The sequence below is a fragment of the Tinamus guttatus genome, unplaced genomic scaffold (assembly GCF_059628265.1).
Source record: "Tinamus guttatus ecotype Peru unplaced genomic scaffold, ASM5962826v1 Tinamus_guttatus_pri_ptg000447l, whole genome shotgun sequence".
Taxonomy (NCBI): Eukaryota; Metazoa; Chordata; class Aves; order Tinamiformes; family Tinamidae; genus Tinamus; species Tinamus guttatus.
In genome coordinates this window covers 175,173-199,183 of record NW_028288981.1, presented here as the reverse complement: position 1 = coordinate 199,183, position 24,011 = coordinate 175,173, and the positions used below count along the sequence as shown (strand labels likewise).

Genomic DNA, 24,011 nt, shown 5'->3' with positions numbered 1-24,011 from the left:
GGGAGACTGTGAGATTCTGGTGGTGTGAGTGGGTCGGGGCTGGTGCACAAGCCCAGGGGAGCTCTAAAGCGCAAGCTATGCCTCTCTATGCTCTGGTTTGGGGACAGAGGTTACAGCTGTGCTCTCGGTTCTCTTGAGGACAAGTACAGGGCACAATGGGATGGATAACCAGATGGTCTGCGGTCCCAGTTTGCCCTCACACTCAACTGCTCCTAATTTGCACAGCCTTTGTGGTTCCTAGGAGGCTTCCTGCAGCCACGACCTAAAGCAGAGCACGTGGCAGGAGGAGAAGGATCTTCTTGAGTGTCTCCTCCAAGATTGCAAAGGGAATTGTGGGCTGAGATGTCCATGTGGACTCCAGATGCTTTCCAGCAGAGTTCCACCTGCCATGGCGCCAGGGGGAGCAGAGGTGTTAGGGCTTTGACATGGTGTCCTGGGACCACCTCTCAGAGGACCACACACTCTGCAGTGACAGGGTGTTGAACTCAAAGCATTGGTCAACATGGGGACAAGAGGAAGAGAAGACATGGGTGCCCACCATCTCTCCTTAGCCTTTCACGTGTGTTTGTTGCAGAGGCGAGCGAGGTGCGTGTGGTGAATGGCTCCGGGCGCTGCTCGGGCAGAGTGGAGGTGCTGCACGAGGAGCGCTGGGGCAGCGTCTGCGACGATGGCTGGGGCCTGGAGGAGGCGCGAGTGCTTTGCCAGGAGCTGGGCTGCGGGAAAGCGCTGTCTGCCCCCGGCTCGGCCCGCTTTGGCCAAGGATCTGGCCCCATCTGGCTGGATGACCTCAACTGCACGGGCACCGAAGAGGCCCTGTCCACGTGCAGGGCCAAGGCCTGGGGAGAGCATAACTGCAACCACGGAGAAGACGCTGGTGTGGTGTGCGCAGGTGAGGTGGCCTGGGGCAAAGCTGGCGCTCAGGACTCTGTTGCATTGGGTGGGCTTGGGAGACTGTGACGTTCTGGTGGTGTGAGTGGATTGAGGCTGGTGTACAGGCTGAGGACACCTCTAAAGCGCAAGCTAGGCCCCTTGATGCTCTGGGTTGGAATAGAGGCTATGGCTGTGCTCTTGGTTCTCTTGAGGACAAGTACAGGGTACAACAGGATGGATTACGAGATGGATTTGGGGTCCCATTTTGCCCTCTCTCTCAGTTGCTCCCCATTTGCACAGCCATTGTGTTTCCTAGGAAGCTTCCTGCAGCCACCAGATACAGCAGAGCACGTGGCAGGAGGCGAAGGTTTTTCTTGAGTTTCTCCTCCAAGTTTGCAAAGGGAGCTGCGGGCTGAAACGTCCGTGTGGACTCCAAATGCTTTCCAGCAGAGCTCCACTTGCCATGGTGCCAGGGGGTGCAGAGGTGTTCGGGTTTTGACATGGTGTCCTGTGACCGCCTCTCAGAGGATCCACGCACTCTGCAGTGACAGGGTGTTGAGCTCAACACATTGGTCAACCTGGGGGCAAGAGGAAGAGAAGACATGGGAATCCACCATCTCTCCTTAGCCTTTGCACGTGTGTTTGTTGCAGAGGCGAGCGAGGTGCGTGTGGTGAACGGCTCCGGGCGCTGCTCGGGGAGAGTGGAGGTGCTGCACGAGGAGCGCTGGGGCAGCGTCTGCGACGATGGCTGGGGCCTGGAGGAGGCGCGAGTGCTTTGCCAGGAGCTGGGCTGCGGGAAAGCGCTGTCCGCCCCCGGCTCGGCCCGCTTTGGCCAAGGATCTGGCCCCATCTGGCTGGATGACCTCAACTGCACGGGAACTGAAGAGGCCCTGTCCACGTGCAGGGCCAAGGCCTGGGGAGAGCATAACTGCAACCATGGAGAAGATGCTGGCGTGGTGTGCTCAGGTGAGGTGGCCTGGGTCAAAGCTGGTGCTCGGGACTCTGTTACATTGGGTGGGCATGGGAGACTGTGAGGTTCTGGTGGTGTGAGTGGGTTGGGGCTGGTGCACAGGCCCAGGACACCTCTGAAGCGCAAGCTATGCCTCTCAATGCTCTGGGTTGGAGACAGAGGTTAGGGCGGTGTTCTCGGTTCTCTCGAGAACAAGTATAGGGCACAACAGGATGGATAACCAGATGGTCCCGAGGTCCGAGGTTGCCCTCACTCTCAGCTGCTCCCCATTTGCACAGCCATTGTGGTGCCTAGGAGGCTTCCTGCAGCCATGAACTACAGCAGAGCACGTGGCAGGAGGAGAAGGATCTTCTTGAGTTTCTCCTCCAAGATTGTAAAGGGAGGTGCATGTTGAGATGTCCATGTTGACTCCAAATGCTTTCCAGCAGAGCTCCACCTGCCATGGCGCCAGGGGGAGCAGAGGTGTTAGGGCTTTGACATGGTGTCCTGGGACCACCTCTCAGAGGACCACACACTCTGCAGTGACAGGGTGTTGAACTCAAAGCATTGGTCAACATGGGGACAAGAGGAAGAGAAGACATGGGTGCCCACCATCTCTCCTTAGCCTTTGCCCATGTGTTTCTTGCAGAGGCGAGCGAGGTGCGTGTGGTGAACGGCTCCGGGCGCTGCTCGGGCAGAGTGGAGGTGCTGCACGAGGAGCGCTGGGGCAGCGTCTGCGACGATGGCTGGGGCCTGGAGGAGGCGCGAGTGCTTTGCCAGGAGCTGGGCTGCGGGAAAGCGCTGTCCGCCCCCGGCTCGGCCCGCTTTGGCCAAGGATCTGGCCCCATCTGGCTGGATGACCTGGACTGCACGGGCACCGAAGAGGCCCTGTCCACGTGCAGGGCCAAGGCCTGGGGAGAGCATAACTGCAACCACGGAGAAGACGCTGGTGTGGTGTGCGCAGGTGAGGTGGCCTGGGGCAAAGCTGGCGCTCAGGACTCTGTTGCATTGGGTGGGCTTGGGAGACTGTGAGGTTCTGGTGGTGTGAGTGGATTGAGGCTGGTGTACAGGCTGAGGACACCTCTAAAGCACAAGCTATGCTCCTTCTTCCTCAAGAATGGAGACAGAGGTTATGGCTGTGCTCTTGGTTCTCTCTGGGACGAGTACAGGGCACAAGAGGATGGATACCTAGAAGGATTTGGGGTCTGAGTTTGCCCTCACTCTCAGCCGCTCCCCATTTGCACAGCCATGTTGGTGCCTAGGAGGCTTCCTGCAGCCACGACCTACAGCAGAGCATGTGGCAAGAGGAGAAGGATCTTCTTGAGTTCCCCCTCCAAGGGAGCAAGGGGAGGTGCAGGTTGAGATGTCCACGTGGACTCCAAATGCTTTCCAGCGGAGCTCCACCTGCCATGGGGGCAGGGGGTGCAGAGGTGTTAGGGCTTTGACATGGTGTCCAGTGACCACCTCTCAGAGGATCCACACACTCTGCAGTGACAGGGTGTTGAGCTCAAAGCATTGATCAACATGGGGACAAGAGGAAGAGAAGACATGGGTGCCCACCATCTCTCCTTAGCCTTTCACGTGTGTTTGTTGCAGAGGCGAGCGAGGTGCGTGTGGTGAACGGCTCCGGGCGCTGCTCGGGGAGAGTGGAGGTGCTGCACGAGGAGCGCTGGGGCAGCGTCTGCGACGATGGCTGGGGCCTGGAGGAGGCGCGAGTGCTTTGCCAGGAGCTGGGCTGCGGGAAAGCGCTGTCCGCCCCCGGCTCGGCCCGCTTTGGCCAAGGATCTGGCCCCATCTGGCTGGATGACCTGGACTGCACGGGAACGGAAGAGGCCCTGTCCACGTGCAGGGCCAAGGCCTGGGGAGAGCATAACTGCAACCACGGAGAAGATGCTGGTGTGGTGTGCTCAGGTAACCACGTTTCAGGATGTGCTTTTATCTTTAATTGAGAAGAACACAGGGATCAAGGACCTATGGAGTTGCCTAAGGGGCATTAGTCAATGCATGCAATGAAACATTGCAGTGATGAGGGGCAAGTGTGATACCCATGTCCATAACTCTGTAGGAACATGCTTTGTGACAATCTGAGGCTGAGGGAGCTGGGTCTGTTCAGCCTGAAGAAGGGAAGACTGAGAGGGGATCTAATCAGTGTATATATATACGTCTAGGGTGGAGGTATCGTATTGCATAACTTGTTTTTTAGCAAGAGTCCTTAAGGCTTCCTGTAACCCTATGCTGCTGTAGGACATGTTGCAAGAGCTCTTCTTGGCTTCTCCTGCCAAAGGCAAGTCTTGGTTGAGACCTTCATGATGAGTCAAAATGCTTTCCAGTGGAGCTGCACCTGACAGCATTGCCTGGGTTTCAGAGGTTCTAGTTTTCACTCGATTATTTCGACCGTGTTTTGAAACCAGAATGATTCTATAATTCTCTGTTTTTCAGCGCTTGGCCACTCCTCCTTTTAGCCTTTATCCCTTGTGGTGGCATCCATAGTCTCAGGGTTAGATGTGCCAGGTCCTTAACATCTCTCAGTGTCTCCCTGTATGCTCCAGGCCTTTCCCATTGCAGATCCCACGGAGTTGCGGCTGGTGAACGGCTCCGGCCGCTGCTCGGGAAGGCTGGAGGTGCTGCACGAGCAGCGCTGGGGCAGCGTCTGTGATGACGGCTGGGACCTGCTGGATGCCCTCGTGGTTTGCTGGCAGCTGGGCTGCAGGGCCACGCTGTCTGCCCCCTGCTCAGCTCACTGATGTGATCTCACTACAGACGTGATCTTGCTGCCTGTGCAGCACGTGGAGCTGAGCATCAGGGGCCCAAGGGAGCTGGCCCCACTGTGTCACGGAGCAGAGCTAGGAGCAGTCCTGCTTCTGGTCCCACCCAAGCTCCTGCTGCAATGCCTGCTCCTCTGCTGTTTGCATGGGTCTGTCCTGAGCACCTCTTTGCATTGAGTCCCATGCCTCTTCAGCCATGTGTGCGGGGGGACTGCATTGGTCAACATGGGGGTAAAAGGACGGAAGAGACGTCTGTGGCCACCGGGTCTCCTTAGCCTTTGTGTTTCTGCTTCTTGCAGAGCCAAGCGAGGTGCGGCTGGTGAACGGCTCCGGGCGCTGCTCGGGACGGGTAGAGGTGCTGCACGAGGAGCGCTGGGGCAGCGTCTGCGGCCATGGTTGGGACCTGCTGGACGCGGAGGTGGTGTGCCGGGAGCTGGGCTGTGGGGCTGCGCTCTCTGCCTCTGGTTCAGCTCTCTTTGGCCAAGGGCATGGTCCCGTCTGGCTGGACGGGGTGAACTGCACCGGGATGGAAGAGGCCCTCTCGAAATGCCCAGCCGAGCCCTGGGGTGTCCATGCTTGCGGCCATGCAAAAGATGCTGCTGTGGTGTGCTCAGGTATCCTGCAGCTGGGTCACTGCAGCACCAGGAAAAGGGGGCAATGCTGCTGGGCTGGGTCTGCAATTTCTACAGGGATCTCTCTTTGCCTCTGCTGCACTTTTTGCAAAGGTTATTGCGTGCAGGGCTGTTCTGCATGGGGAGGCTGTCGTCTTCCTCTCTTCCCCACATGTGTCTTTGGGAGCATAAGGAGGGCCAGTTCTGGAGCAACAACTCCAGGCCTCTGATAGCTGAGGTTGAGGGTCGCGTGCTAGACAACTTCCCAGCACTGATGCTCTGCTGTCCCTGCTGCTCCAGAGCTGTGGCCTGGGAGACAGGAGCCCTAGGCAAGGTGTTCCCACCGCAGCTCACATGCTGGACACCTTCCTCCCTCTGGACCTTGCTGTTACACGAAGAGGGATGCAGACCTGCTACCTCCAGGCTGCTCTGCTCCATGCCCAGGTCTAATGGGGCCAGAGTGATGTAGTAGCTCATCTCACCCAGTGCATCAGGTATCCTCTGAGGATGACCTGAAAAGCCCTATATAGATGTACCCATGCCTCTCTGCTGATGGTTAAGGGGAAATTCGGTAGCCTCTGCTCTGGGAGAGCTCCCTGCAAGATGTGTGGGGAAGTGTCAGTCATTAAACCCCTTGGAATGCTGTGTCTGCTCCTCCTCGTGGCCTGAAGCCCTTGCGGAGGTATCTGTGGTCTCAGGCCTGCTGGAGGTGCCAGGCCTGGACGTGTGCATCCGTGTTTCCCTGTATGCTCCAGGCCTTTCCCATTGCAGATCCCACGGAGTTGCGGCTGGTGAACGGCTCCGGCCGCTGCTCGGGAAGGCTGGAGGTGCTGCACGAGCAGCGCTGGGGCAGCGTCTGTGATGCCGGCTGGGACCTGCTGGATGCCCTCGTGGTTTGCTGGCAGCTGGGCTGCGGGGCTGCGCTCGCTGCCCCCCGCTCAGCTCACTTTGGCCACGGACACGGGCCCTTCTGGCTGGACAGAGTTCACTGCACGGGGAGGGAAGCCGCCCTCTCCGAATGCCCTGCCGAGCCCTGGGGACCCCGTAACTGCAGCCATGGGCAGGAAGCCAGTGTCGTGTGTGCAGGTAACCGTCACCCGTGCCATTTCCCTGCCTTTCTGCGCCGCGCTGCCCAGGGACGGGGAAGGTGGCAGGTCAGCACCGGGTGCTGCCCGCTGCTCCTGGCCCCGTCCATGTCCCCGTGCCAGCTCCGTGCAGCGCCTCCTGCACGCCGCATCCTCGGCCACCCCCATAGCAGGGCTGGCTCTGGGGCCAAACACCTTCCCAGGGCACAGGCAGCGGCTCCGTGCAGGTTCATAGCCAGAGGCAATCCGTGCTCTGGGGACTGCCCAGTACTGAGCCTCATGCACCGGGTCCCGTCTCTGGGATTTTGCTGTCTGAAGCCACAGAGCCCTCCGTACTCAGGCAGGGAGCTGGTGGTTGCAAAGTCAGTCTGGTCTCATCCTACTCAAATTAGTGCAATGCAGATTGCCCTAGGGGGTCCTTTTTACTGTTATGGTGATGGAAAATGCTCAGACAGCTTCTCAGATGCTCATTTTATTTCTCTTTCCCCAGTCTCTTGGGTTGGGCTATTTCTCCTACCCATCTTGGAGATGTCTTTGTGCGTTTTATTCCCTAATGAGCACATTTTCTCTATTACCTTCAGGGCAGCGAGTGCACTTTATGAACCTAGTCCATGGATAGCGTTCACTGCACAAATTGCCCTGTACACAGCCAACATCCCTGTCTCCTGGTTCCCTTTGACTTGCTCTTGCAGATCACCCACAGGCACATCCACAAGATTACTTCAATTGTAGGGGTGCGTTTTCTATCTAAAGTTGTTAAATGTGGTTCCTCAACTGCCTTTTCTTCTCAGAAGAGCAGGCTGATAGCAAGGCTGGTCTCTCCATAAAGATCTGGTCCGTCTGGAAGGCTTGTGGCTTTGGCAGTAAATACATTCCAAGGGTCTGTCCTGATCGGATGTTCAGGAACATCTCAACTGCTCATTCTGCTCTCTCTTTTTTTTTTTCCCCCTCTTTCAGAGCCACCTCCCCTCCGGTTGGTGAACGGCTCCAGTCCCTGCGTGGGGAGAGTCGAGGTGCTGCACAACCACACGTGGGGCAGCGTGTGCGCCGAGGGCTGGGACATGCAGGATGCTCAAGTGCTGTGCCGGCAGCTGGGCTGTGGGGTGGCTCTCTCAGCTCCCAGCAAGTCCTTTGGACAAGGACAAGGTCCCATCTGGCTGGCGAACATCAGTTGCTCGGGGACAGAAGCCACGCTCTCGGAGTGTCCAGGCACCCCATGGGGAGTCCAGCAGTGCCATCACAGAGAAGATGTCAGTGTTGAGTGCTCAGGTAACCCTCTCTGATGTGAACTAATTGCCAGCTTGTGATCAATGGTATGATAGACTCATAGATTCCGTAAGGTTGGAAGGGACCTCTAGAGGTCATCTAGTCCAACCCCCCTGCACACACAGGGTCACCTAGAGCACGTGGCACAGGACTGCGTCCAAGCGGGTTTTGAAGATCTCCAGAGAAGAAGACTGCACAACCTCTCTTGGCAGCCTGTTCCAGTGCTCTGTCACCCTCACTGTTAAGAAACTTCTTCCTTAAGTTCCTGTGGAACTTTTGGTGCTTCAGTCTGTGGCCGTTTCCTCCAGTCCTATCAGTGGCCATTAAGGAAAAGAGGCCAGCCCCATCCTCCTCACTGCCTCCCTTGCGGTATTTGTAGACATGGATTAGATCTAGAGCTGCCTAGAAGCTTTACCTTCTGTGTTTGCTCATTTCAGAGCCATCTCCCCTTCGACTAGTGAATGGCTCCAATCGTTGCTCAGGGAGAGTTGAGGTGCTGCATGACCAGCAGTGGGGCAGCGTGTGTGGCAATGGATGGGACATGAAGGATGCAGAAGTGGTGTGCCGGCAGCTGGGCTGTGGGACAGCAATATCTACCCCCACCTCAGCTCACTTGAGGCAAGGACATGACCCTATCTGGCTGGATGGGGTTGACTGCACAGGAACAGAAACCTCCCTTGCTGAGTGCAGAGCCAATCCATGGGGACTACATAGCTGCTCCCATGATGACGATGCAGGTGTTGTATGTTCAGGTAAACCATTTGCACGTCCATGCTGGAAACCTGTCATGTATTCAGCAGTCACGCAACTAAGTTGGATAAGATTAGTCTCATCTCTCTGAGATCGATGTCACCATTAAGCTATGGAGAAGTCCATGGCTGAGTCCATGGTGGCAAACTCAAGCAGTGAAGCTTTGAGTTGAAGCTTGTCAGCCTAGCTTCATTTGCTTGGCAAGTCTCATTGTTTTACCTTTCAAGGTACCTTCATAAATTTCATACCTTGTAGCCCCTCACACCGTGTCCTGTAATATTCACTTTTATAGGGAAGCAATCTGAAACTGTTTTGCTCGCATTATGGCTATTGCATTGTCCAATGTTCATGCGACTTCACAAGGAAATCTTGGATCATTCAGGCTCATATTTGCAGTATAAATATATCTATTTATGTGCAAACAAATCACGGGGGTGAGATGTTATGGAAGCATGTCTTCATCCTGAGTTGATGCCCAAGGGCTGTATCTTAAATATCAGGGGAGTGACAGATCTTCCAGGGTCACCTGAGATCATGTTCAGACTACAGAGAGATGCAGATGAACAGGGAATCCTCCTGGGCCCCTCTCCTTGACACGAGGCTCCACAGTGACTGTAGTAAATTGCAATGGCAAGAAAGTTATCTCTAGAAAAGCACTTTGCCTTCAATCTTTTTCATGAAAATGAGCAACAATCTTCCATTGTAAGACACTGACTATTTTATAGCAGTGAGAGTTTTGGGGCTTGGTATATTGAACTCACAGTCCCGCTGTGTTGGTTGGTTGTGGGGACAGGAGTTACCTGTTACCCACAGCTGGTGGCTGAGTGCAGGTAGGGAAGCCCAGGTAGGTGCTGACCTCACAGCCTTGGTCTCTATCCCAGGCACGACTGCAAGACTCTCTAGCATCCCACTGCCAACACCTCTTCTTCTGGGCCTGGTGGCATTGCTACTTCTTGCATTGCTGATGGGGGCTGTCCTGCTGTTGACGAAGAAAAGGCCACGGTCCAGGGTTTTTCTGCATTCAGCAGGTCAGCCTTTACTTTTACTCATAGAGCTGATGGGGATCTGGGCTGGTGTCATGTGTGTGGGCTGCGGGCTCCTTGCAGCAGAGCCCAGGTCACCCTAGATCAACGACCACGTAACGAGCAAGATAAGAACAGAAGGAACTGTGAAGAGTGGTCATCTGATTTCTGTGCTCAGGGCAAGCCAGCAGCACAGCTGGAGACATACTTTGTGCAATGTCCTAGTCCTAGGGCTGTGCAATGCTCTTTTCCAGGTGAATGGCAGATTGTGTCCTTGCAACAGCCCCATAGTTGTGTCTGTGAACCTGGCACTGAGCAGATTCTCTCACAGATTCTCCATGCTCCTTATTGAGTGGAGTCCTCTGACATTCCGTCCTTTTTCTTTTCAGGCAATGATCTGGAATTGAATTCTCTGGGAACTCTCTGGATTCAGGGAAGTGGTCAACTCACAGCCATAACAGAAGTTGCTGAAGAGCCCCGCAATGAAATGGTCTGGCTGGTGAAAGCCAAGACGATGACACTGCCCCAGGATAAACCTGAGGGAGGACAGGAGAAAAATTGAAGCTTCCTCCCAGATAAGGCATTGTGAGCAAAGTCTTGGTGCAGATGAGGGCTGAGAGGTCACTTTATCTCCATCTCTGGTGGTGTGCTGGGGACAACATGTGAAAAAAAGAACACCAGGTCCTAGATACTTCTAATATTTGATATATCTGTAAAAATAAACTGGCTCTTTCCAACACGGTCAAAACAATTCTTACTGCCCTTATAATCCAAATGTGGAAAAATCTTGGCTCCAGTTCAGATCTCGGTGTCCTTGTTAGGGCTCAGATGCATCTCCTCTCACCGCATTCTCCCGAGTTGTTTCTTGGGAATGAATGAGCTGTACCCTTAGGTGGTGCAGCAGTGGTGCTGGTTTTGCTCAAAGTGATGTGCATGGGGACAAGAAACTATAGTTCAGATTTCACAAATACGTGGCTGTACTAACCTTGTGCACAAGAGGGGCAGAAGACTGAGAGAGCAGAGTCTAAATGGATGCAGCTTGTGGAACTCTTATAGGTGAAGATGAGGGCATCTGGATGCAGATAAAGATCCTAGACTATCTCATGAAAAAAACACTAGAGGCCAGAATTTGGCATTCATAGAATCCTTAAGATTGGAAGGGACCTTTAGAGATCATCTAGTTCAACCCCGCTCCACACGCGGGGTCACCTGGAGCAGGTGGCACAGGGTGGCATCCAGGAAGGAGATTCCACAACATCTCTTGGCAGCCTGTTCCAGTGCTTTATCACCCTGTTGCAGTTTGAAAGCCCTGATGGGAGGGAAGGAGATATCAAATATTTTATTAGCTATATGCCCAACTCTGGCAGTATCGGATTCATGAACAGTCTGTCATCTGTAGGTCCTACCACCTTCCTAGGAGCAAATCGAGTTCACCAATAGTATGATCAACTATAGGCCCAACTCTGGCATTTTTGGACTCAGGAACAGTCTGCCAACTGCAGGTCTGATTGCCTTCTAAACAAGTAGTCGAGTTCACGAATATCATGATTTATTCAAATGCAACATTTACAAAGCAGGTTCCGGATGTCAGTACAGGAAATCCTCTGCTACAGCGTGGGGTTTTTTTAGCTGTCTCTGATGTACAAACACGCAATCATCACTCACCTCAGAAGATGGGAGAGGGTTCTCGGTCTCGAGGAGTCTCCTCAGGCGGTATCCCAACCCGAGGGGAGGAAAGGGGGCATCAGCCCATTGACTGATCCAAAAGTTACGATGGAAATTTTCCTCCTCTTCCTTTCCTCCGTAACTCACCTTTTATCCTTTTTTTCTTATATTTTGGTGGAGCTTAAGTGACTATAGTCATACCTGTTATTTATTGGTGAAAAAGTTTCTTGCTTTTATATAAAGGTACAGTCAATCGAAAATCCAGAGCGCGTGCTCAGTGTGGAGTGGTTGTACCTCGGAGGTGGGTAACTTTGGGGATGGAGGTGTGTTTTGACATTATAATGAGCAAAATTCAAGCAAAGTTCATCCAAAAGGAGTGATTTGCCGCTCTTGCTGGCACAGCACCAGACATCTTATCTTGTATCTCCCATTGGAGAGCTACTGTGCGGCCCAGCACGGGGAGCGCAGCAGAGCTTGGCCATGGTGTCTTCACTCTGCTCCATCCTTCGTTACTCCTCTTTGCAGCTGTGAGGAGGGCTGATTGTGCTGGTGGGAACCGTGGAGGAGCTGCATCCTTGCACACCAACCATCCTGGAAGTGGCACCTGTGTATCACCCCAAGCAAGCTTCTGTAATGCCCAAACTTCTATTATTCCCTAGTTTTTCTCTAAGAAGTTCCCTCTTTTCAAGCAATTCTTCCACGCACCCTCACTGCCAAGAATTTTTTCCTTAAGTTCCTGTGGAACTTTTGGTGTTTCAGTTTCCGGCTGTTTCCTCTAGTTCTGTTGGTGGCCACCAGTGAAAAGAGGCCAGCCCCATCCTCCTCACTGCCTCCCTTGAGGTACTTCTAGACACTGCTCAGATCCCCTCTCAGCCTTCTCTTCTCCAGCTGAACAGGCCCAGCTCCCTCAGCCTCTCCTCATAGGGCAGATGTTCCAGGCCCCTCATCATCCTCGTAGCCCTGCTCTGGACTCTCTCCAGCAGCTCCACTTCCCTCTTGTCCTGTGGAGCCCAGAACTGGACACAATACTCCAGATGCAGCCTCACCAGGGCTGAGTAGAGGGGCAGGATCACCTCCCTCGACCTCCTGGAGATGCTCTTCTTGATGCACCCCAGTATCCCATTGGCCTTCACTGATATGAAAGGGAAGCAGAGCTGGGAAGCGGGAAGCCTAACAGGTGCTGCTGCAGTGGTGAGGCCACTTAAACAGCTTCCAAACACAGGACCAAATCCCAGGGCATTTCCAGGGGAAGCAGGGAGGAGGGATCCGATCAGGAGGCGGGATGGAGTTGGGGCAAAGACAGGCAGGTCACTGCAGAGGAGGGGACAAACATAACCTTTCAGCTGAACCCAGCTCAGCTTTCAGCTCTCGCTAGGATGATTGCCTACCCTAAAGTGTGTGCTACGGGCATGGAGTTTTCAGGACATCGCCTGTTGCCCCTACGGAAGATTCTGGTTAGATACACTGGAATTGGGCTCCTGATCTACCTTGCATGCCTCTATGGTGAGTAATGCATCTCTCTGCCAGCTATCCTGCATTTCCAGTATCTCTCCTCTGAACCAGCTCTCCCATGGGAGGAGCTGCATCCCAGGAGAGTGTTCAGTTTGGGAAACGGGGTCTGTTATCCACAGAAACAGGGGGAATGGCCAGCACTGCTAGATTCCAAGCTGAAGAATAGAATAGAGGACAGGAGGACAGTGACAGATGCTCTACAACACACCTAATCTCATTGGTTTTACAGAGAGATAGTGCAAAGCATCCTTTGAACTGCCAACCTTCAGAAGCAAAAGGAAAAGCCCAGCGGAGGAGATCTTACTGTCCAACTAATTAATCTGGCCTCTGCACCGTTGCCCTTACACAGAGCTGTTGGGAAATGTTTAGGACCTTACTAATCTGTTGCAGTTAAGACCAAAACTGGGTTATTTGTGTTGGCCGCTTCTTCAGGACTGTTCTGTGTGTTTTTTTGAGGGTAGAGCACAAAGTCCTATTTCCTCCAGCACAAACATGAGCAGCTATTTTGCTCTTCAGCTTGCAGATAGGAAAGTCTTTGCAGAAGGTGACTAATTGTGCTGCAAGACCATTCTCCCTAATAGCTGGGATGGTGTTTTTGCTTTTTTTTTTTTTTTTTCCCTTCTACCTGCCTCATTTGGTACCTCCCTGACTTCCAACTAAGTTCCCTTCTGATTTTCATGCATAACTTAAGTATACTTGTTCCTGTGAGTAAAAAACCCCACAATGGCTGTGAGTTCCTGATGCAGTGTCCCAATTCCGCATAGGAAGAAAATGTCTCTTGGGATAAGAGTTACAAAGCTGAAAAATTGCAGCTCTTTGTGTAGTTATTGCAGATGCCTCTCTCACTCTTCCAGGCTTATAGAGAGCAGAATGTGTGGGGCCGTCTTCTACAGGTGGGTTTAGGTTCAAGTAATCACAAAGGAAAATTTTATGTCAAAACTAACGAATTTTGGGATCAGCTCCCCAGCTCTCCTAGCAGTGGAGGCACACATGTAGATCAATCTTTAAAACTACCTCTGTGGGAATTAAATAGAGCATAGAGAGGCAGTGCTCTGTCCATTTACTGGCCAGAGGATTCAAATATTACATTAGGGCTTCCAGAAAAGCAATACAGCTGCAGAAACATCATTTTCTAGGGAATTGGGATAAAATGTAGGCTCTGATCGACTCTGAGAACTCCTCTAGCCTAATCCCATCCCTAGGAAATGAACAACAGTGCAAACTCCTGCCAGACAGGTCTAACCTGTTCTTAATTCCCTTGCAATGGGTATCCAACACCTGCTCAGACAGTGCAGCACTTAACTGCCACTACTAAATATCACTTTTTAACCATTTACCTGAACCTTTCTTGCTGTAATTGAAGTCTAATGGTCTCCTCTAGTATATTCACAATGTGGCTAGGTATCATTTACCCATTTGCCCTGCAGGCTCCCCAACACATCCTGCAAATGGTCAGATTGCCCTCAGTCCTCTCCTTTCCATCGCATTAGCAGTCAAATGACAAGTACTTCCTACACACATTTTTCCCGAATTCTCAAACCAACTTGCAGTGTATTCCTCTTTATTCCTCGGCATGCTTGAAAATATCATGTAAAAAAATACACCAAATCACTTTGAAAATAGACGCTTTTGTCCATTAGAATGACAGAGTCCACAGAGCATTTTCTTAATGAGACCTTGATTTTTCTGTGCATGTCAGTGGTCAAATAACCCATTGCTCTTTGCAGAGGTTGTGTAAAGAGAACACAAGTAAAATAATCTTTCCCAGTGCTTCTGTTCTCCCCATGCATCGGATACTCTCTGAGTGTTTCATTCCTTGCAGATCCTGTTGCTTCCCAGCGGGTTCCCCTCCAGCTGGTGGATGGACCACACCGCTGTGCCGGCAGAGTCCAAGTGCTTTACAACAACCAGTGGGGAACTGTGTGTGGCAACCACTGGGGCTTGCAAGAGGCTGAAGTTGTGTGCCGCCAGATGCACTGCGGAAAAGCCCTATCGGCCTCTGCGTCTGGTCTGTCTAAGGCTGGTTCAGGACCCATCTGGCTCTCTGATGTTAACTGCACAGGGACAGAAATCGTCCTCTCTTACTGTAGAGTGAAGGTCGAGGAAAACAATTGCAACCACGGTGAAGATGCTGGTGTGGTATGCTCACGTAAGAACTCAGGGAGGTTATGGGGGGGAGTAATGGCATTCACAAAGCATGCAATTCCTTTGCAATAAGTGTCAACCTAAATTATCCACCCGTGCAAAAGATGTCTGCTACACACAAGGTCTCAAGAAGGGACGGTTTGTGAAAAACCCATCTCCAGGTTGAGCAGAACGTGGAGTTGCTTGTTTTGATTGCGTTTTTTTGCAGGAAGAGGGCAAGGCGAGAGACACAATGTCTGTTATTTAGGCACATACTGCAAGAATAAGAGTAAGGCAGGTGAGAGGTAGTCACAGGGGCAACCAGAAGGAGAGATATTTTCAGAGACCCTTCCTCCATGTCACCAGAATAAGGGATGGATGTTTTTTTCCATGCTCTGGAATCTAGTGATCTGAAAAGAGCTAGAGACCATCCTCTTCACCCAGAGACTGTCACAGCTTGCTTGGCAGCTGAAAAAAATACACATATTTGTGGAAATGGCTAACAAACAACTGCCACCTATGCCCAAGTTGTCTCCAAAGACGCACAGGTGTGCGCCAAACCTCCAAATGCCATCTCCATGTGCATAGAGGATCATGGTGAACCATGAGCACTAGGGAAAAACATCTTCAGGAACTCCAGCCACCTCTGGAAAGATCATAAATTGCTGCTTTCATGTGGCATTACCCTGCTAAAAGAGTGATCAGCCCCAATCCAGTCCAGAGGCAACTGTGTGTTAACATTTACTAGATGCAATCAAGAAACACGGTGCAGTCAGTGGACACTATGCACAGCAGAATGGTCAGTTTGGTCATGTAGTGGCCCAGAAATAAATGACAAGGGGATTTTCATGGTGTGTTTTTTTTCTGATTTTTGCAGACCCGGACAGCCACCCTCCTGACCATCATGCTCATTCCACAGGACTCCGCCTTGCGAATGGTCCGAACCGCTGCTCTGGAAGAGTTGAGTTACTGCATGAGAACCAGTGGGGAACTGTATGTGATGACGACTGGAACTTTCTTGATGCCAAAGTGGTGTGCCGGCAGCTGAACTGTGGGACGCCGATCTCAGCCCCTGGCTTGGCTCACTTTGGCAAAGGATCTGGCCGCATTTGGCTGGACAATGTTCAGTGCACCGGGACAGAAGCTGCACTTTCTGAGTGCCAGGCCAGACCCTGGGGCATACATAACTGTGACCATGGAGAAGACGCCGGGGTTGTGTGCACAGGTAACTGTTGACAGTATCACGCATGCACAACAGGCAGAGGTCAGTGGAGGATGCTTTGCTCCAGAGATTAATAACACTCTCAAAACTTCAGGAAAGGGCTGGAGAGCAGATGTATGGGTAGGTGTTCAGAAGGGTGACTTTGTCCCCTCTTTGCCCTGCTACAAACACGTCATCCTTCTGTGAAGGAGGGAACACTCTCTTCTGGGATTCACAGAAGTGTTCTAAAACTGTCTAGAAGGATGTGCCCAAAGGCACAGGACAGAAGGAGAGCACTGGACCACAGGTCAGAGCAGCTCCTAGCAAGGTCACAGTCCCTCAAGTCATAGTGACCAGCAGCTGACAACCTCATAGACTCTACAGAGACAGATACGTCCTCTCTCATTGTAAATTGCTGTGATCACCAAGTTAATACAATGAGTTTCTGGAGACCCATCCAGGAGGACTTAAAACACATTGTAGCAGTTTATTGTGGTGACTTGCTGGGGTTCAGATGATACGTGAACAACAAGGCTTCTGAAGGCTCCTTTGTCTTCACCTGTGGTATTTAGCCCCAAACTTTAAATATCCCTCAACAGCTCTGTGTGAACTTACGTATCTTTCTGTTCTAAATGCTAGGGAGCTTTCTCATAGCTATTGTGGATGTGGTTACTGAGGTCATTGCAGATTCGTTTGTGGGATATTTGGTCTAGTGTTACCCTTGGTCTCTTCCTCCTTGTGCCATCAACAGATGCAGCCGCTGAAGTGTTGCCTGAATTGCGCCTGGTGAATGGCTCAGGTCGATGCTCTGGGAGAGTGGAGGTGCTTCACAACTACATTTGGGGAACAGTGTGTGATGACAGCTGGAGTTTGACTGAAGCCACCGTGGTGTGCCGGCAGCTGGGTTGTGGGACAGCACTTTCGGCCCCTGGCTTGGCCCACTTTGGACAAGGGGTTGGCCGTGTCTGGCTGGATGATGTGAACTGCACAGGGGCAGAAACTGCCCTTTCCCAATGCCACTCCGGGCGTTGGGGATCCAATGACTGTGACCATAAGGAGGATGCTGGTGTGGTGTGCTCAGGTGACCCATATTCAACTGTCTAAGTACCATGAAGGTTGGGTGTAGTATCAACACAAACGCTTTATGGCAGTCAGGGATTGGTGCCTTTTCCACACCCTAGTAAAAACTCTTTCAGAGAATGACATGAATGCCACAGTGTAGACGGCAAGATTTCAGCATGTTGCTAGTGTGATTTTGTGCAAAACGAGACAGAGTGCCTGGTCTCCCTTCTAAAATCATAGAATCATAATGGTTGGAAAAGACTTCTAAGTCCAACCATAAACTTGTCACCACCATGTCTGCTAAGTGCCTCATCTACATGTGTCTTGAATGCTGCCAGGGATGGTGACTCCACCACCTCTTTGGGCAGCCTGTTCCAACACTGCTCTTTCTGTGAATAATTTTTTTTCCTAATATCTAACCTGAACCTTCCCTGCCACATCTTGAGGCCATTTCCTCTTGTCCTAAGAGGTCTCCCTTTCTGATAGTTCTACCTACATTTCGGCAGGCAATGGTTCCTACCACTATTGACCCCAGTACCCTTTGTCAGGCAACCCAAGCTCTGGAGTTGTGATCCCTTCCTATCTGAGCTGATGAATGGAAAATCCCAAGCCATCTCTGGCAATGTAGCCAGCAACAGGATCTCTTTTCACACATTTCCCTAGCAGCTGGGGGCTGCACGTCCAAATGGATGTTGTCATTTTCCTGTGGCTTAATACATTTCCAAGCCTGACTGGAGCCATAGCCAATGACAATGTATGAACTCATGTCTGTTTCTTGTTACAGAGTTGGACACTTCGGGGCAATCAATGCTCAGGCTGGTGAATGGATCCAACAACTGCTCTGGGCGAGTTGAGGTTCTTCACAACCAGCGATGGGGAACCATATGCGATGACACCTGGGACCTAAACGATGCTTCAGTTGTGTGCAAGGAGCTGGGATGTGGGACGGCTCTGTCAGCCTTGGATTCAGCTCATTTTGGAAAAGGATTAGGCCCCATATGGCTGGACAGCGTTGACTGCAGAGGAACTGAATCCACCTTCACAGAGTGTAGTCTGAGAGGGTGGGGAGAACATAATTGTGGCCATGAAGAAGATGCTGGCGTGGTGTGCTCAGGTAACCCTGCAGGTGCTGCAGGAACCAGTATGGGAAATTACAACAAAGAAGTTGATTTGGGGTTGGGAAGAAATGAACTTCTAGTTTCGATAGTCTTTAACTACCCAGGTGTAGATGTCCTGCCATTTCAGATGCTGTGGTGCATCCTGTCTGGGGCAGGATGATGCAGACTCGGCCCAGAAGAGAGCCACCAGCATTGTCATGCCCTGGCTGGGATTAAATGCAAGTCAGATCAATAGCTGAGCGTTTTTAGGACCTGCCGAACGTTCCTGACTTTTAGCCATGCCTTCAGCATGTAACAGGCTGGGAGCCTCATGTAGTCGTTTTTTGGCTCAGCTGGTAGAAATTTTTTTAGTTCATGGTAGTTTTTGAATAGGTTTTTTAGACAGATATCCAGCCTAGATTTTAAGTTGTTGACTGGCCATCACACCCACGGGAAACTGATCCAATAACCAAATATTGTCACTGCTGGTATTTTCCACATCCAAGTTACTTATTTTATCTGGCTTGAATTGTTAATTTTCTTTTTGCCTTTGCTGAGAGTGTCTTAGGCTTTTAACAGGATCCTCTTCAACTCTCAGTATCCAGAGCAAAGAAAGAAGGTTCCCCTGATTAGTTGAGGCTAATGATCAGCTGGAACTGGACTTCTTTGCATTCAGCAAAGAAAAACAGCTTAGAGAAAGACAGAGAATATCCCTCCCTAAATGGCAAGATGACTCTCTCATGGAGTGTGAGCAAGAATTCAGGAGTGCTAAGTCATGTAGGCCCAGGTGTTGTATGTGGGCTGTTGCTGGCTGTGCAGTGGGCACTGGGACACAAAACTGACATATAAGGGTCATTTCTGTGCTAAAAAGGTGCATAAGTCATTGACCCACTAGGCTCTCTGTCCCAGTGCTGCCAAGGGGGCCTCCTCAGACCTTTTGGTTTTCATTGCAGGCTTGCAAGAGCTGCGACTGAAGGATGGCCCAAGCTCCTGTGCGGGGCGCGTGGAGGTGCTGTACAACGCTACGTGGTACGGCGTGTGTGACACCAGTTGGAGCTTACTGGAAGCAATTGTGGTTTGCACGCAGCTGGGCTGTGGACCGGCACGGTCTGCACCCATCGGATCTCAGTTTGGCCAAGAGAAAGGCCTAGCATTGCTGGAAGGGCTGAACTGCCGGGGCACAGAGCCGTTCCTCTTGGCTTGCCAGCAGAAGAAGATGGAACTGAGGGTGTGTAAACATGGCTCTGCAGCTGGTGTCGTGTGTGCTGAGCTTATAGGTGAGTTCTGGGAACCTCCACCCAGTTTCTACACGCTTTGAGGAGCACCAGCACTGCTGTGTTTGCACCAGTGGCCAACGAGTTTCCAAGAGAAGCTCAGACACCACACTGAGAAGACATGGGGTAAAGAATCGTATCTATCTCCTTCCAAGGATCCCTCCCAGGAAGGGGGAAACATTATCGGAAGCCTTTTTGGTAGGAAGCATTAGGTAGACAGGACATGGGCATTCTGAAAAAAGCAATTTTAGGCAACAGAGTAGAGTTAATTAGGAGAAGGCATCTCAGGGAACATGGAGTCCATGTTCTCCTTGGAAAAACCCTCTGAAAGGTGGAGGGTGATAAGCCATCCACCACAATCTCTCTGAGTGTTGCTCTTTCCACAGACCTTACAGAGTCCTGCTTAATGCTGGCAGGTGTGCTTGGCGTGGTGGCAACGCTCTGTGGCATCCTGATGGTCCTGTATCTGTGGATGAGATGTGGAAGATGGGCTGGATTCTCCCTGGGTAAGAGAAAGATCAATGTGTGTCACGTGCTTGGTCTTCCCGAAGAATGTAGCCAGGCTTCCTGTGCTCGTAGCCAGCATGGAAGTTCCTTGTTGTGCCTGAGGTACCAGGCACCTGGCACCAGTGTCCTCTGTGCATCACCCTGCTCCTTCATTTTGCAGACAAAGCACGTGTAGAAGGGATGGACAACACCAGAACATCATCTGAGGCTTAGGTAGCCACACCTGTTGATGAAGGAAAGCTCTCCCAAGATGCCAGTGAGCGGTAAAGACTTCTGTGAAGCCAGCAGAGCACAGCAGCAGCATCTTCTCTTGCAGAATGGAAAAGTCTCGTCAGCTCTACCCCCTAGCACTGAACCTCTTTGATTTCCAGCTCCCCACATGGCCACACACAACACCACGAGGCCCTGGGTCTCAGAAAAAGGTCTTCTCAGAAAGGTAATCCCTGTCTGGTCCTCCAGGCAGCCTCTAGTATCCTATGCACATCTATCTGGACTGACCCCTATTTTTCCCATTCTGTGTCCTGCAAACCAGACACCGAGTGCCATGGCTCTCGCCACATTCCCAACAGGATCCTACTTGGACCCTTTATCTCCCATGGAAAGTCTGGCCAAAGTAGAAGTGAACAAGAGAAGATCCCAGCTTAAATAAAGTCCATAAAGAGAGATTCTCCTTAGAGAGTTTTGTAATTCATGACTTTTCACACTAACAAAGAGAAAATGATTCTCTTCAAACAAACCTTTTCCATTGTCTGAAAATCAGAGTTTGCAGGAAAAAAATAAGCTCAGCATCTGTTTATTCAATTGGTAGAAGTAGTATCAGTCAAGCATTAAGTTATTTACCAATTCAAGCAAATCGGTTTGCTCCCTTTCTTACTTATAGGCAGCTAAATTCATCTGTCTGAAAGTTCAGTGCCTTGATCCTAGCTCATCAGACTCCTTTGATAGGCAGACATTGGAGTGGGTTGTCCAAACTACAGGAAACAGTCAGGAGAGGGTTAGATATAGAAGAATGAAGGTGAGATACAGGACTGAGTATCTCTGAGTACAGCTACTGTCAACAGAATAGGGTGACATTGCTAATGGAGCATGGTCAGGAGAAGTGTCTCAGTGCCATGGGAAGGAAATGAATGACCAGAAGTTGGACCAAGTTGTGACAGAGGTCTGCCAAGCTAGAGAAAAAAGCTGAAGCATGCCAAGAGGGTAGGCTAAGGCTTAGGAAAATAAGGCTTAGATAAATAGGGTGCTGACAGAGCTGGAAAGAAGTTAGGCTGCTATCTGGGAGCAGGAACAAGGGCTCATCCTTCCGAAGGCAGGAGCAGGACCAAAGGTTAGAGAGAAGTTAGCGGGTGCAAACGGAGGAATACGAATATTTTGGAGCATCATGAGTGGTAGCTGAGGTCATAACAATGAGATCCAGGGCGCAGGAACCAGCATTCAACAGTGGAAAGGTTTGGGAGAAGAACATCATCCCTCCTGTGCTCTGTTTAATACTAGTAGTGCAGGTTCTGTTGAGTCCTTCCAAGACTAGCATAGACTAACACAGACTAATAGACCTTAGTTTGTGCAGATAAGGATTTCTGCTTGGGCATAAAACGCCTTGCATTGCAGTGACAGCACCAACTCTTCCAATTAGTACAGGAGGGTTAGTACAGGCTTTGGATTTCTACTCCAAGGACATTTTCCTCTGCCAGGGAAAGGGATCATGTGAATAGAATAATCTCTGTCACTCTGGGATGTGCAAATAATCCTTCTGGGGACCTAATGACTCTTGCAGCTTGAGACAGAACTGGAAACACTTCCTCATCCAGACTATGCCTCAACCTAATTCCATTACATGGATTGACCTGAAGAAATTAAATGCATCTACCTTTCCCCACTCCCTACAGCTTAGCCTCAACCATGCTCGACAACCCCCAAAACTCCGTTCCCCAGTGGTCCAATACTCTTCTTGGTAGGTCTTTTTTGCTCAATGTGTCCTGGGCATGACTCTATGTTTCACAATCTCATAGCAGAAAAATGATCAAAAGGGTTGAGGAAGTCAAATGTACCCTGCTTTTTGCATCCAGCTGCTCTCTGCACAGGGGCAAGGAAGGAAGAGTCAGTGCAAGAGGCAGAAGGAAGAAGAAGTGAAAATATGAAAGAGCCAGGACATGCACGCCAGTGCTTAAGTGTAGTGTATGGGACACGGGAAAAAACAGGAATTTGGACCCAGTTCTCCTGGATGCTTTCACCATCTCATGAAAGGGCTAGAGTCTGCTGAGGATCAGGATGGTGTCAACTGCCTGGAAGTATTTCTTTATTTTGTCTAATAAAATGTGTGCAAAATGTAGTGAAGTGTTTATAACTGTCAAACTTTTGCATTTCTCAAAGCAGGAGCTATATCGTGGCATCCCTTGATTGACTCATGGCCAATGATTATTAAGAGCAGGTCACAGTTAAAAGCTTGGATTAATAAGGGCTGTGCATGCAGCACCAAAACCTGCTCAGAGAGCACCAAGACTGCCCTGTCTTTGGAAGGTCTTTCAAACTTCCCAATATAACACATGAATTCAGGAGAAGCATAAGGGATCAGGGCAGGTGATGGGAGCATAATTCACTTCCAGAGCAAATATAAGTCCAAGTTGTGAAAATAGCACTCACAGAAATACTTTCTTCAGCTAAGCCAAGCTATTACAGTTCATAAGGTTTCTGTCAAGAATCTCTTTGTCACTGGCCTATTTGATTACATATGGGCCCAAAGTCCTGTTTCCTTGGGCTTACTCAGCCTGGGAAAAAAAAATGAAAAATGTTACCTTTCCTGATGCCACTACTTTTTATGTCCTGCTACTAATTTTCAGCCTAATTTTCAGTCATTCTTGTAGCCATATTTTCACTTTCGCTTTTGTCATTTGGCCCTGGTTACAAACAGCAGTTACAGGGAAGGGAACTGATACTGCAAAAAACACTTTGAGGATTTGCAAATGATGCTAGGGTAGACAGTTTAACTTCCTGGCAGTTTCCTCAAACTAAGGGGGGCTAAACTAAAAAACTGGTCAGTTTAGTCAGTTTACAAATCTGACTAAAGAGGTTCCTTATAACTCTAAACATCACGAGTTTGTTCATTATGGGTGGTCCATGCAGAAAAAGCATCCAGGGCCACAGATGATTTTCCAGCTTGCTTCTTAGGAAATATGTACAGTGCAGATCTCAGCAAAATCTTTTTTTTTTTTTTTTTTTTTTTTTTGCATTAGAAATGGCTACATCTGACAAGCAAGGAAAGAATTGCATCTAGCTGCTTTCCACATAAAAATAGCTTCATCAGCTCTGTGTTGTTTCTGATTTGCCAACAGAGACTGTCATCTATGTAGTGGCCTGTTGCTTATTCCAACAGTCCATATTGGTATTAGGAAAGTTCTGGAGCACAAACCATCATAGGCATGTTGGATTTTCCTCCCTCACAGCCCTCCTTTTTGGCCCTCAGCTATTTTCTGGCCCGTGCTGACTCTAACCTTCATACTAAAGGCTTTTCCAACCTTTAGTAGCTTAGTCTCTTTCACAGGGTGGTCTTTAGCCACCGCTCAAATCCATTCAGGTACTTTTTGCAACTAATGTAGTTGTATTTCCCTAGTTCTGTGCATACAAGTTTCACTCAGGTTGCCACACTTGGGTATTATCTGGCACCTTCGGGACACCGGAGGTGCCTACAGAGCCTAGAACATATCACAGAATTATGGAATAGCTGAGTTCAGAAGGGACCTCTGGAGATCACTTTGTCTAACCTACTCAAGGACATCACCTAAAGGACATTGCCCGAGACCCTGTCCAGATGGCTTTTGAATATCTCCAAGGATGGGGACCCTCTGGAAATCCTATTCCACGTCTTAGCTGCCGTCACAGTAAAGGTTTTCCTCATGTTTTGATGGAACTTTCCGTGATTCAGTATGTGCCATTGCCTCTCATCCTTTTGCTGGGCACCACTGAAAGAATCTGGCCCCAACTTCTTTACACCCTTCCTTCGGTTATTTATACACATTGGTAAGATCCCCCCTCAGTCTTCTCCTCTCCAGGCTGAACAGTCCCAGGTCTCCCAGCCTTTCATTGCAGAAGTGATGCTCTACTCCCTTAAACGTCTTAGTGGCCCTTCATTGGGCTACTACTATAGATAAACAGGGCATATGGTAGATCTATGCTGTTTGGGAGTGGAAGGCAAAGGCCATGTCTGTAGGACTAGACATCCACATTTAGCAGGCTAAAGGGAGTCTTGCACTCTGA

The 24,011-nt window shown here is 50.5% G+C and overlaps 1 protein-coding gene across 1 annotated transcript in view; it reads left to right on the top strand.

Moving 5' to 3' along the window:
* Window positions 1-20,409, top strand: part of LOC148593155 (uncharacterized) — a gene marked incomplete at its 5' end in the record, with an annotated part of 45,518 nt that extends 25,109 nt beyond the window's left edge. The window contains 17 exon segments of the mRNA XM_088532020.1: window positions 575-889; window positions 1,522-1,836; window positions 2,469-2,783; window positions 3,416-3,730; window positions 4,385-4,671; window positions 4,823-5,213; window positions 5,967-6,281; window positions 7,238-7,530; window positions 7,956-8,298; window positions 9,771-9,781; window positions 14,335-14,644; window positions 15,497-15,844; window positions 16,572-16,901; window positions 17,667-18,008; window positions 18,942-19,256; window positions 19,640-19,759; window positions 20,330-20,409. Of these exon segments, the coding sequence (XP_088388146.1) occupies window positions 575-889; window positions 1,522-1,836; window positions 2,469-2,783; window positions 3,416-3,730; window positions 4,385-4,671; window positions 4,823-5,213; window positions 5,967-6,281; window positions 7,238-7,530; window positions 7,956-8,298; window positions 9,771-9,781; window positions 14,335-14,644; window positions 15,497-15,844; window positions 16,572-16,901; window positions 17,667-18,008; window positions 18,942-19,256; window positions 19,640-19,759; window positions 20,330-20,409 (4,745 nt within the window).
* Window positions 20,410-24,011: the final 3,602 nt, after the last annotated feature.